This window comes from Pundamilia nyererei, unplaced genomic scaffold, assembly GCF_000239375.1.
Source record: "Pundamilia nyererei isolate P.nyererei 1_Seehausen unplaced genomic scaffold, PunNye1.0 scaffold00008, whole genome shotgun sequence".
Taxonomy (NCBI): Eukaryota; Metazoa; Chordata; class Actinopteri; order Cichliformes; family Cichlidae; genus Pundamilia; species Pundamilia nyererei.
In genome coordinates this window covers 3,651,549-3,666,460 of record NW_005187409.1, presented here as the reverse complement: position 1 = coordinate 3,666,460, position 14,912 = coordinate 3,651,549, and the positions used below count along the sequence as shown (strand labels likewise).

At 39.8% G+C, this 14,912-nt stretch overlaps 1 protein-coding gene across 8 annotated transcripts in view; it reads left to right on the top strand.

The window, feature by feature from the left end:
* The first annotated feature begins 12,219 nt into the window (after positions 1–12,219).
* The window catches only part of atp11c (ATPase phospholipid transporting 11C (ATP11C blood group)), a 38,745-nt gene continuing 36,052 nt past the window's right edge, over positions 12,220–14,912 (top strand). For all 8 annotated transcript variants that reach the window (XM_005722986.1, XM_005722987.1, XM_005722980.1 and 5 more), the window contains exon 1: positions 12,220–12,778. In XM_005722986.1, coding sequence (XP_005723043.1) covers positions 12,752–12,778 — 27 coding nt within the window. In that variant the 5' untranslated portion in view covers positions 12,220–12,751. The remainder of the gene's footprint in view (positions 12,779–14,912) is intronic.

Sequence of the window (14,912 nt, the reverse complement as noted above, 5' to 3'; positions counted from 1 at the left end):
TGAACTGAAAGAATTCTGATTGGTGTGTAAACATCTTGTAACTTTAAAGAGCTCATTTAGAAAATCCCTTATGCAAGTGTTGAATGGTAAAAGTTTGTGGCCGTCCTTAAAGATACCTAAAAATTAAAGTGAAAAGTGACGTTTTATTAGAGGGTTTAACGAAGAAGCAGATTATAGAGGTTACATGATCATATATGTTCATATATTTCTTAAAGAAGTACTGAATAACACCCATATCATCCCCCAAAAAATTTTGGAACAGGAATTTACATTTAAAAAAGTTTAAAATTCCCAATCCTGAAAACTTGCCGGCTTGTAGATGACTTGAAAATATCCCTGTAGTGAGGTGTGGTTCTATCTACAACAGGAAATTCAGGATGGACTGAAAAGAGGTGATGATTGTTAGTCTAATTACTTCTGTGTTCTATAAAGCGTGTTTATGTTTTATAAATAAAAATGCAGTTTTAAAAAATTCAATTGCCTTTCCGTTATTGTTTTACCATTTTTTTTTGTTGGCTTTTTTCCGGTTGTTGCACCTTTTAAACGATGCTGTATATGTCCACAAACACAAGGCGCTATGATAAACAGCGCATGTAAACTCATTAGAAACTGTAAACAGGTTGAGTTTTCATTGGTGTTACAAAAGCCTCCTAAATGAATGGGTCATGGTCTGGAGGCGATACTAGAGACTGGGGTCAATCTGTGCCTTTCTGCATGTACAGTATCAATGGCAGCAGCTGCGAGATTGTTTGTACACAGATGCAGGGGTGCTTGATGATAATTGCCTTGCAGCTGCGCTCCGGGCATTGAATTAGGTGCAGGTTTTTTTTTTCTTTTACCCCTTGGTGGCTCATATTGTGCGCAAGCCATTAAGATCAGGAATGTGGGAAACAGTTGTAATTAAAGTATTCTGTAACTCAATTAAGGACTCTTCCCCTACAGTTTCCCCTGAGCCCTAACTGCTATCCTACACCTATTCCCTTCTGCAGGGGATCAAAGGGTGTTTATAGGCTGTGGCCTCTATCATCACTCGCCTGGCCCAGAGTCTTACTCGTTTAACTAATCTCTGCGCTGGTTGCAATAAGAAAGAGGAATTCGTTATGTGAAAAATTGAAGGCAAGATGGTATATGAGGTGGAGTTAAAACAGTGAAGTGGAATAAATGGAGAATTGGTGTTTCATGGAGTGCTGTGAACCTGCTTACCACGAAGAGGTGAGGCACTCATTAAAGCCATGAGTCATTTTTCATAAGCTGTTATCACTTCACTGTGCACAGAAGATGGATTGATGACAATTATACTGATGAAAACCTCACATACACTTTTTTGGCAGGAATAGAGCACTTAAGAGATTCATGCTATCATTATTTTTAAGTTAATTTCTTAAAATTAAAACAATTTGCGAGACAGATAACCATCTTTTTAAAATTTAAAATACAATTCTTTAATATGCAATATGGCATTACTTTTATATAAACTGTATAGTTTTTATTGCAATAAAATTAAATCCCTTTGTTCTAATTCCCCCAAACTGATGCAGGCTGGCTGCTGGGTAATGTATCCAAATACTCTGAACAATGACAGGCAACAATCAAGGTGCTCAATTAACTGTATAACGATTAAGACATCAATTACCAATGTGATTGATGAGACCAAATGATCCGATTCATTTTCTTCATCCAGCGTAAAAACTGGAAGCAGCAGTATGAGAACATTTGTTGATTAATGGTGTGCATGTACAGAAACCCCTTCTCTGTGATAGTATGTGCAATTTAATATGCAAACTCACAGTAAACATTAAAAATAGCTTTTGCTAAATAGGTTTAAAATCCATAATAAGAATTACACAATAAAGAGGGAACAAACAGACTTGGGTTATTTAAAAAAAAACAAATGCATTTAAAGAGCTGCCATAAATATATATATGATTTCTCAGTTAATTCTTTATAATACATGTAAGTATTTAATGTATCAGATGAATGCATTTCTTTTCTCTGTTGGTATTGATGTCGATGATGTTCCTCTGCCCCTCTTACAAAGGCCAAAACAATGTTTGAAGAGCGCCTTGAGACCAGCTTGGACTAAGGCTTTAGTTTTTATTCTGTTCATGTTGTCAATGTGTAGAGGGATAATTGAGGCGATCTTTGACTATGGGATCTATTTATACAGGGCATAATTCCCTCCGTATTCAGGCATTATCATGGTGTCAGAACAAGCACAATGGCACAATAAGGTCAATATAATGAAACTCCAAAACAATATGGTGTCATTCGTATAATAAAATGTGAGCCACTCTCGGTTTGTTTAGTCCTGCAACAGTCATGATCTTGTACTGAGCTCTTTGTAAAATTATTTGCAAATAAAAATGCATTTTGTGGAAGCCGATTTGACATATGACAAATGGTCTTAAGTTATTCTGTAATAAAATTCTTAAAAAAAAAAAAAAAAAGCAAGGAAAAGTAAAAAAAATGTTTGTAACTTTTCTATTTTCTATTTTTTAAATTGAATTCTTTATGAAAGTTGTGATTACTACTATTGTGTGATAGTAATAATGTTAGTGGCTGTTATTGTGTTAGCTTGAAACAATTGTAATTACAGTATTATTATTAGTAGTAAACCATTATTTGTGCCGTTAAGACTTTATTTCTATTTTTTCAGTGTTCTCTTATACTTAATGGCATTTGGAGCCAAAGTTACATCAGTTATCCGCTTTTTCGCATTAGCAATTTGACAAATACTCCCTTTATAACAGCCCCATATCATTCTGCTTGACTTTCCCCTGAGTCTGAATTCAGTTATTGATTGCCTGTTCAGTTTCACTTGGAAAAGGTTGATAAAAGGAGGTTTTCACTTTCTCAATTCAATGTGACAGCTCCCTAACAAGAATAATGGAAAGCGCCCATTCACAGGCAAATCGAGCTAATCCAGCGTGCCCCTCCAGTCTCAATGGAGAAGTCACAGTCCTTCCCGGCCCATTCCATCACAAGCCTCTCTCTTCAGAAACCTTCAAAGTTACCCCAACTCCTCCAAAAGACAACATCGCTCTTTGTATACCCCTCTCACTCAACATCAAATGGATAAATCGGTCAATAAATGTATACAAAGTCAGAGGGGAAACAAAACTGAAGCATATAATTTGTTTGTTTTATGTGTAATCTGAATTTACTGAATCTCACTATCCATTTTGCTTTTTCCCATGTGCTGATGGATAGATTTTAAAAGAGCCGTTGGTGTGAAAGCACCCAGGTCCACATTAACAAAACAGATTTTACAGCCAAATGATGAATAAGGTATTAGTGATATTTGTATCCCTAATATTGAGCTACTGTAGCACAACAACACTTAAAGGTACTATGGTGTGGTTACAGCGGTATGCATCTGGTATGTTCCTCTTTCCTCTCCTGCACTCTAGGACGCTAGAGTTAGATATGAGCTACCAAGCAAAGGCTTGCAAGTCTGAGTGAGTCATAAAGATTGAGTAAATATCTACACATAAGTGTACATAACGTGTCTTACTATTTATCCACATGCATACATTTATGGTAGTGTCTCTGTTGCAACGGGTGCGTTCGTGTCATCCACCGCTTTAGTTTTATTGATAACAAGCAACACATTTAAGAACAAAGTCAGTGTAAATATTGTGGTGTGCTTATTTACACTTTTAAAGAATGTTTCTCTTTTGGGTCAAGCGATTACAGATGTCTGATTCGCATTTGACTGAAGAATGACTTTTTAAGACTTTAGTTAGACCATTAAAGTGCCACAGGTTCACTGCCATTCTGCTTTTAGATGAGAGAAAAGGGAGATTAACATGATTTTGCTTTATCCACCGCATGCAAGCCTCAAAACCATAAAACACAACCCAAAGGCATCCCCGTCTTGCGGTGAATGTGCACTTGTTACTGCTCTCAATTCGGCTTTCAGCCCCTCTAAAGAGACAAGGCCCAATCACAATATTGTCAAGGCTCTGTTGGTTTTCTGGTTCAAATCCTTGTTCACGCTGTTTGCTGAGTACTCATCTGCTGTGACAGCCTTCAGACAAACAGTGAGTCCTGAAAGAGGTCTCCCACAACCAGATCTTTCCTGCTGGGCAGCGGCTGAAACGCTCCTTTCTCTCTCCATCAAGTGGAACCCAGGCTATTGAGTTGGCCCCTGGGATCCCTCCATTGAGGTGGGCTATGGGCCAGTGCTTCGCCCCTCCTCGCCCCGGGCCACCCTCATTCTCCCAGGACACCTGTACCCCTAAACCCCATCGTGGGAACCTTCTCGCTGCCTCTGCCACCTGAGCTGCTTACTGTGCCAGCTGGGCACATCTGACAACACCATTGGGAGCAAAAGCATACAGAGACCAAAGAGAGTCACAGCGTGCCAACTTGATTGAGCTCTTAGAACTTTTTACTGGCAAACTGTTGTTCTCATTGAAGGCAGAACGACTAAGGAATCTCCACAGAAGTTATGAATCAAACTTGTGACAGTTTGTGATCTATTGCGACCATTTAAGATTTGCATATCTGAAAAATACACTCACAAAAACACATTTCCAGCCTCAGATCGCAGCCCTCCCGGCTTACACACAACCTCCCTCATGCACCCTACCCTCTAAATCTCCATGGCACACTGCAAAAAATGGCATCAATTAATCAACATTCATGAACCGTTTACTTGAGCTCTCCTTTGTGTGCTGCAGGGCCTAATCCAGACAGAGACCAGGCTGTTCTGCAGCAGTGCAGAATGCGTCACTCCACCCTTTGTGGGAGAAACCCATCAACTGGTGTTTCAGGGAAATGTCTCCCCCCACTGCGAGCCTAACCTTCCCCCTCTCTCCCCCTTTTCCTCTTGTGCCCCCTCAGTACTCAGGGCAGGAAGCTCTATCTCTTAGACGAGGCCATCCATCTATCCTGCCTCTTCCAATCCAATTCACAGCCGCTCGACATGTATGAAGACATCTGTCCATATTTGATCAGATATTCCATTTTCCTGCAAATGATCTCACCCTCCATCCCCACCCATGAAGGAGGCAGCTATTTAGATCTGCTGATACTTTCCTGCATAATAACCTGCCAATTCTTTGCCTTGCAGAAGAAGCAAGTTTAATTGGGCCGTGCATTTAGAGCTCTTCTACAATTACACAATTACAGCGGAGATGCATTTCTGCACGTTGTGATGTTTGCCCCAATTTACTGCACTTTTCATACAGTTTAACTCTGGTTCTCTTTTCAGAGGATGCAAATTTGGCTCATTTGGCTTCAAATGAAGCATAATTGCTCATATTGAAATCCACACCTTTCTACAAGAGGTTCCTGCCAGTTAGTTCTCATTAAACCTAAGGAGAACAAAAATTCCGCACACATTCAGCACACGTGCCATCTGTATCATCTTGTGTTAAAAGCAAGGAAATTGGAGACAAAATGGATGCTGAGTGCATGGATGAAAAACTTAAAAATCAGTTTGTTCAAGTTAGTCAGTGCAGAATAACCCCTTCCCCCCGGCGTGATGCCTGTTTTCTAAATTTCTCACAAGGAGTGTGAATTCGAAATTTAACAGGGATGTTTCAGTGGGGAAAAGGAAAAAAAAACCCCCAAGGGACATGGCTGATTGAAATTAAAGCTATTTTCATTGTTTTCAAATACAGAATGTGTTTACTGCATGCAAGTTGAAAAAGCATTCAATTAAGTGCAGTCTAATTAGGTTGAATGGCATGTACGACTGGCCTCTCTACATTCAAAAAAACAGAATGGTGTGTCAACCCCGACATGTGATCACCATCAAACTGTTTTCCGCTCCTTCCCCTTCCTTTTATATAACTGTCTTAAAAGTTATAGAGAAAAAAAAACCACCTCTTTTTGTCTGAAAGGCCCTCTGATTCTGAAGAGGTGGCCTGAGCCCACTCCAAACAATGCCTTACTAGATACTGTTTAAATTCATATCCGCTCGTCCTTTCTTGCGGGGGGACAACACAACAAACCGCTGACCCAGTGATACACAATTAGAAGTGATGCGGCAGTTAAGGCTACAAGCAACTTTGTTTAACAGTCTGTCTTTGACCCTCCACCACTGAATAAATATAATGCTCCCAATGAGAGTAAGACACTGAGATAGAGTGAAAAGGGAGCTGGGGAAGATTTTAAGCCACAGATAAGTAGTTAAAGACCTTTATAGAGTATAACGCCATTATCCCTGCTGAATAAAAATAGGATTTAGTGTTTTTTCCACTTAATTTAAATCAAAAGAGTCCCCACCTTACATATTGCACTGGTAATGTAATGGAGAGAGACCCACAAAAAAGGCTTTGTGGCTCTGACACCTCCTATAGTGGGACTGTGTTGTCCTGTGAGCAAAAGGGAGAGAAAGGTTTTTCTTCCCTGCATTGCTATCTCCTAACACATTCTAATTGATGCTACTGCATTCCTCCACTGGATGCATTCAGTGAATAACGAGCCTTGGACTGAATACCCATGAATTGGTCCCCACCAAGCAAAGCAGTAAAGCCTTTGGCCCCCCATCTCTTAGCCTCCCCACACCGCCACCATCGCAACCACTACCAAGCACCACCTCCCCTCGAAACCTTCCCCAAAGCTCTACTCTAGCTTTGCCGACCATTAAAGCCCGACCATTGTGCAGAGATGCAATCCACAAAAGCTGTCAATCTCTCTGGGTCCTCCAAAGCTTGGACTCACACAGACTAGAGTGACAGACCTCCCCCTTCACCCCAACCCACCCCTGTTCCCCCTAAAATCCTCTCCCTGAAAACTTCTCAGCTAACTACCCCCCCATACCCACCCTCACTCTCTCTCTCTTGCGCTCTCTCACTCTCTCCAGCCTCAGTGCACAAAGCATCAATCTGTCTTCAGCCCCAGCACCCTTGGCCCTTTGTCCCATCTGCAGGTGCCTCTGAAAGCACCCACGGTCGCCCCAGCCTCTGCGCACGCCACGCCTAGTCCAGGGACAGGAACTGCTGACAAAGACCCAGTGTGGGAATGAGGGATGTGTGGAGGGAGGGAAGGGGGGCTGCTCTAAGACAGATGGCTAGGGAAGTCTCCCGACTCCTCTACAGGGGCTGTCAGTTTAAATTCAGAGCTACGAATGAGACACACAGGGGCAGAACCACTACAGGAATGCCCACTTTATTCAGCAGGTACTGTACACTTCATGCAGGACCAGAATGCAGTAGGCGCAGCACACTCTGGATGACAAATAAAACTGCATTACATAATTAGTAATTTAACAAAGTTTTTACCTTGATATGTTCACAAATATTTTAAATGATGTGAAAATAAATAAAAATAGAAGCTGCGTGTGGAATGCTGCAATAAGTCATGAAATAGACCAAAAGAACCTACTGCAAAAAAATCATGGATTTTTCTTGGTATCCTCTGAACTTTGACTTTGAGATCACATTTTCTTGCAGAAGCAAGAAGGTACAGCTGGTTATACCTCAAATGACTAGTATGTTCTTCATTATGCATTATGTTTTTCTACAATTTAGAAATCAGTGTTTATCCCTTTCTCATTTCAAATTTGAAATACTTACATCTTGTAAACACAACCAATAAAATGTGTTCAGAGATGCTTCAGTATGTAGATGTGCAGCCTCTCTCATCACTTCATATGGAGTGTTAAAAAACGCTAACAGTAATGAAGAGAAAAACATGACTAATTTTTTATAGCAATAAACTTTATACAACACCAATGATCATTTCCTGGAGCAACAGGTTTGTGACATCCTATTGATGTTACGGCGTTGCCACCATGTGGACATGCATTGAATTACAGCAACAGAAAAAAACGCTCCACTGTTGTGCATGCAAAATCAAAGAGTCGCAAAAGAAAAAGAAAAAAACATCAAATAAGCAAAAACAACAAAATCCATTTTGTCTGTGGATACATTTATAATATGTTCTTTCTTCCATTTTTTCTAATACAGACCTTGAGCATTTCCTTTTATGACCCTGTAGTCACTTGAAGTTTTACATTGTCTTATTTTTAGACTCTGCACGGGAACTTTTCCTGATTCAAATCATAATAATCTTTATTTATCTTGTACTGATCCCTCTAGCTTGGTGTGTAATATTTCTTCGGAGAGCCCTGCATGAAAGACAGACAGACAGAAATAAAAATAGTATGATCTACAAAAAACATCACAGTATTGTTAGAGTTACTACAGTCCCATACTGAAGACCTTAATATGCAGGGTAGTGCAAAATTTTGAGAGCCATAAACAAGTAGATTGAAACTTGAACACAGAATGACACGAAATTTCATGAATTGTGTTAGACATAACCAGTTTGTTTTTTAAAATGCAAGAAGATTCCTTGAGAAACTGCTGGCTTTTGTTGTTTTTTGTGGGATGTATTGGTTTGGTTTTCCTGTTAGGACACAGAGGGCCTGACTGAGGACCTCAGGCTGCATTTTGCCTATGTGTTCTCCCATGTGGCCAACTTTCTTCTGATTACTAGCGCATATGCTGACTTGATTATTTAAAACTTTTGCTGTGTTTACAGTGAACATCCGCCACTGCAACAGTGTACATGACATAAAATAAGAACACACAATAGGCCCACTTTTTAAGTTTGACAGATTCACAGGTATGAAACCGGTCCATCTAGTGAAGATAACATCTTCAGTCCTTGAGACTAAATAATAAGTCGCATACAATTGATTTAGTATTCCAGAAACAAGAAAGACTAACAAAACAAGTGCACATTTTTCTTGAGATTCAACATGGAGAAAAAATTAAAGTAAAATGTGATGAGTAATTTGTTACTTTTGCCACGTGGTGGCGATAGAGTCCAACTTACAGCTGTGGAGCTGTTCATTGAGAGACGATTTGTGATAGACACTACCTCTTTATGCAGCTGTTGAACTGCCTTTTATTAACTTTTGGTTGGGCCTAATATGTTTAAATCAGCAAGACAACAGCAACAACAATAAAAACAAAAGAGACAGTTTGGTACATAGAACGATCACGCAGTTTATGAAAAAAGAAGCCCCAAAGAGGAAGAGACTTTAAACAAAAAAGTGACTCTCAGGGGGACTTGGGTGAATGGTTGCTTATCTCTCAAAACATGTAATCTCATAAGCTATATGGTAATTCTTACAGGAAACCACTGGTTATACATATTTTAGTAGGTTCTTTAGAAACAATTTAAACTTATTAAAGCCAAAGGTTATTCTGGCACACATGTGGTTATTCTAAAATGGTCTGTTTTTTCTTGTAGCGGTACAGCACATTTAAGACTTTCAGGTTTGAACCAATGGATTGTTTCATACATTTGAATACAATTGAAAGTGTTAAAGCAATAATACTAGACATTAATACCGAAAAAGTTAAAATGTTAATATTTTTTTCAAACTTATTCTGAAAGTTTTTTCATAAGTTTCAGAATAAGTAAACTTCATAGAGTTGCCCTTTTGTGGTTTCAGACTAAAATAAGCTTATGCACTTCTTTGTCAGAGCTGACATCTAGTTTCCACTGAGTATTAAGCACAAACTGTGTGAATACCTAGTAGCTTGTTTGTTCTTTTGGTTCAGAACACTCTTTCACAACCACACAAATACATGCCTGATTTCTCATGTGAGGGATAACGTGTGAGCATTTTTTTTCTAATGAACTTCCTTTGGTTTCACAAAGTGCATGGCTTTTCAGTATGAGCACATTTCATTTAAAGCAGGGCAGTGACCAAAGCAAGAATGCAAATCTGATGCCACATGCAAAAAAAATCTGCTGAGGCCACCACTCATGCTATGACCCACACAAATACAAACAAGAACTTCAGAACTAAAGGGTCACTGTACTGCCCTGTAGCATCTAGCTTGAGCATGCTGAGCGATGGCGTTTAAGGTCAAAGATTCAGATAAAGAACATTTAGTTCTTTCCGTTTCCTTGATTAACATGATTCAAGCGTATTCTGCATTTTGAAGTGTGACACAATGGCATACTTGTCCATTACACAACACATTATACTACATGACGCCAGTAGTTAATAATCTAATACAGATCTATTCTATAAAAATAAATACATTTAAAAAATCTTTAATCATAACTTATTTTGGCTAATATTATTTTTGCTATTTTAGTATAATCATGGGTTGGCATTAAGCTATGGTAGCTCTTATAGACCATTGATTCTAAAAGCAGTTAGAAATTCCTAAGCATATAACTTTTGGCTGGCCGGAAGAGAATTTGATGGGAGATTTAAAGACAGAAATCATGAACTGGATTATGCTCTAGTTAAGATCTGAAATATTTCATTTGCATAGTTTCAAAATACGTTCAGCATTGCTTTTATGATTTACTTTCATGCAGTCAGAGTGCTGGCTTTGTGGATCATTTTTTGTGTCATTTAAAATAGAATTTTCAGAACCCCTCCTTCCAAACTTGAAAGATTGCTCACTTCCTGTAATCATATCAGGAGATGCCTCAAACAGCATGAGGTGTATAAAAATGATTTCAAATGGGATTTTCTTATTTCATAAATACTGACTCTAAGTAATAAAAGATTGCAGATGCCTTTTGTCAAAACAGTTCTGACTTGTTGGGGCATGAGGGACCTCCATGGGACTCCTGTGCTGTCTGGAATTTGGACTTTGGCAATAAATCCTCTGTGGACTCTACAGTCAGGGCTTGTTCTGGCACGTCCCAGAGATGCTCTTGGGTTGGGTACTGGAGACCTAGTATTGTGGGTGAGCGTCCTAGGCTTTTGAGTTTCTTTGAGCTGAACAACTGTAGGTGTTTCAAGACTGCTGCTGTCAGGGACAATGTGTCCCACATACTGAGACCATGTCCCACATTCTGAATGAATCATTCTAAATCAACTTAAGTCACAAAGCCACAGAGATGATTAGCAGACAGAACAGCAACCAGTTTCATAGTTACTAGAACAGAAAGAGAAGAGGTGACTGTAAGAAGACTATAGAATAAAACCATAACGACAGACATCAGCAACTGTTTATACTTTCTGTATTTCACCTACTGAGTGTGAGGAATTACAGTAATGGCAGTTACTGTCTCACCATGATTGAGTTTAAGTGTCCTGAGGGAGTTGGCTGGTTTAGACCTAGTTTTTCTTTTTGTCTACTTTTAGTTGAGTTTTTATTAGTTTCAGTGTTAGTTTCATTATTTGGGGTTGAAACCCAAGGCTTTCCAGAATGGGCAAGTTTGGGAAAACCAGTATAGATATTACCATAAAAACAGAACTTTTTGAAAGCAGTGACTCACAGCCTTGTAGACATCCAAAGTCTGACGATATAAGTTTTTCAAAGCCTAATCAGGCAAATTTTTAGAAAGTTTTACCACACTAACAAATGCTAGAACTAAGGATATTTTCTCCGTATTTTATTTAAGTTAGTTTGTAAAGTTTCGGTTATCTTTAATTTTTTCCATTTTTTTTAAATAATTATTTTATATGAGAACTTTTTTTTTTAAAATTAACTATAATAACATTGCATCAAACCGCCTTTTGGTATCTGTCACATAATGCACAAACATATTCTTTGCCTCAAATTTTACTTGTTTCTATGCCTATCTGGTCACTCTGCCTGTCATTGGTGTCAATGTTGGTGTGCGTTCACTAAGCTGATGTTATTGCTTGTATCCCAGTGCGCATACCATTTAGGTCAGGGTTGTCAAACAGAAGGCATTTGTAACTATATCTTCATAAGTTTTACAGCTTGTCCTATTGATTGCCATTGCCCACACCAAACCAAAGTATTAAGAAATAGATAAACAATTAAATGAAGGAAAAGTTTCTGTTTTTAAACTATGCTCTATAGAAATGTCTTCATTTTCTATGAATTAACATAAACTTGTTGTAAATGTTTCATAAACAGTCTGGACAATGCACTACCAGTAATTTTATACATTTGTCATATGGAAGAACAGAGTTATTTTTCTTATATTAAGACAAGTCAGGTATGAAATGTTTAGTTAAGCCTTTACAGTGACAGAAAGGAAATGTTCCTGGGTTGTGTGTGGCCCACAAAGTACACTGACTTTAACAGCCTTGATTTAAGTTATTTGGGGGTATAAGATGTTGCCTAATGCAGAAACATACACAAAATAATTCAGCTGAGAAAAATATGTAAAATGAAACTAAAACCTCTAAGTTCTTCCCATCTAGAGACGGGTGTCCATACTCCCTGACCTTTGGTATCACGCTGGTCCCCCAGCACGGGAATTTAGACAACATTACCCACAGTGCAGTGCAAGCCGCACCTTCGCCGGGTGGAGCTTGTGAACGTGGGAACGTTGGTGGGCTGCTGCTGTTGCTGCTGGAGTGAAAATTGTTTGACAGGGAGGTGAGGCGACCTGTGCACGGGGGACTCGCAGGAGAAGTTAGTTTTTACCGTGGCGTTAGCCAGCTTTTTGAGTCAGCGGGAAGGCGAGACTCGGGGGCGACAAATGGTTCCTTCGCGTGTAAGCAACAGGGCTCAGAGCGAAATGTCAGGCACTGTTTCAGCCTTGAGCAGCGGGAAGCGCGACTAGTACACCGCAACGCGGAAAATATTCAGAGGGGAGAGAGAATGCGAATGGTGCGAAGATACCGAAATCAAACAAAATGGAAACGATGTAGCGTCGCTGCGGCATTTCATATAGCTAGAACTAACGTTAGAGTAGAGAATAGATAGCCAAGGAGCTAGCACGTTTACTAACATACATGTAAAGTTATTCACCAGAGAAACTGAAGCAGAGCCCGGAGGCGTCTGTTGAATCTGAAGAGTTCATCAGCATTGTGAAATTAAAGGAAAAAAAGATGCTACGGAGAAGACTGAACCGTTGGGTATGTGTGCCTGACACACACACACACACACACACACACACACACACACACACACACACACACACACACACGCGGTTAGCTTATGACGTCCAGCTGCCACTGCTAGCGTTTAACCGCTGTGGTTTTGCTTCCCCTCCCCAAATAAAAATGAAGTGCTGAGCGTGCCCTTGCGTGATGTATTTCCCCTTTGCTGTCTTCGTTGTAATTGCGATTGAATCCACACACATTGCAACAAACAGTTTTCCTCACACCGCCAGATAACACGAACCAGCTGTTGTCTCACTTCACGGCTCTCGTTAGTCAAGCAGCTGGTTGTTAGGTAAGTTCTTACCAGCCAGGAAGTCACGACAGATGCAAGTTAGCATTAACGGGGAGTCAACTGCACTTTTAGTGCACGTTTTGCAGTGATAAAGGGAAGTACAGTCTGTCGTCATCCTAAGCAACAATATTATTATCGCCATTAACACTTTCAACAATACAGTGATGATAATGAAACCTTTTAAAATGGTTTTCAAGTTCTAAAAAAGCAAAAAAAAATATGACAGAAATGCAAAATGGGGAAAAAAAATAGAATAAATAACAATGCACAAGAGCAATAATATCAGTAAACACCTGGAAACTACAGCTCGATTGAGAAGACACCTATGCCCAGGGAAATGTTTCTATTCTCTGGGCTCCAAAAATTTATTCACTTGTAAGTCAAAACATAATCTATCAAACCAGGTGTGCCACCTTGTGTTGTCTTTATGGTCCATATCTGTTGACTCAGTATTGATTAGTGAAAACAACTATTTCATCCATTCAGTTAATATAAATGCTATGAATGTCACTTGATGCAGGTTCTTAAATTTTGAACATAGAAAATTGGTTATATATATTGTACATACAGTGGGTAATTTATACTGTTAGTCTTAGTGTAAGTGAAACGACACATCTGTTATTTGAAATCAATTTAACCAGATCATGAATGCATATTTGTCCTCAGGAAGCATAATCGCACAGTCCCTGCTATGTGCTTGGCCATAAACATTTTTTTCAGTGGTGGAAGGTGGTGTTTTGCCAACATTAATCGCTTAGGCATGATATTTCATAATTGGTGAAATAAATGCTTGCCTCTTTAAAGTTCATCCACTGGTTTCATTGCCCTTCTCATCGGTTAATCATGAGTGGGCTAGTTGAAAGTGGAGTATCTGCGTTTATAAATGCTACACCGCCTTTACTGCCTCTTTATCCACTTCTTATGCACCAGTAACCTGTTGTCACCACTGAGCTGAATCCCTCACACGCTGTGTGAGCAGTATAGACACCGAGAGTGAATAGGGAGAAGCAATATAATAATTATAGTTCCTGACCCTCCTCCTGGCCTCTCTCTAAGTGTTGCCAGGTCAGCTGGTTTTCCTGCTTGAGGAGAGGATTGCTGCTGTAATTTCTCTTCAGTGTGAGCTGTAAATAATATTTTGTGCAGGGCAGCCAGCCACACTATCATTGATGCATGCAGTGCTGGTATCTGAGGCTCTGGCTCTCTGCCTCCTGATTTTTCTCTGCCACCCTCCCCTTGCCCACGGGAGGTACACGTGCATCATGAAGAGGGAGAAAGATGGAGAGGAGGGAGAGTGACCAAAAAGGCACAGTGGAAGCCTCGTGTGTTTACTTGACTCTCACACTATGATGTGCCGTGCCACTAAACCCGGAGTGTTTAGAAAATCATTAAAGATGGCTGTGGGAACGAGGGGGCTTTTCATGAGTAGGGAAGCTCCAGAGGTTGTAATGCTCTTGACAGGAATGCAAAATCACACAGTTGCCTTTGATGTTCATTCAAGCCCTTGAAGGCAGCAGTGTGATCTGTGCGAGGTGGAGCCTGGCAAAAATGTGATAGTATTATTGTGGAAGCCCTGCCTTGTGTTCAAGGAGAACAGTGCAAGCAAATAAAAACAACATCGCCCATGCAGCACCTCAGTTTCCTTTCCTTTTGCACCATGGTAACTACTAGATCTCCTCCTACTCAGTAGCTCGGTTAAAAACCCCGCACGTGAAGTTTCAGTCCTTTATTTGGATTATGTTACAGTGCTGTAGAAAATATTTCTTCTGCTCAGTGGTGAAGTACACCGAGGCCTCATGTGATGCAGTCACCAGT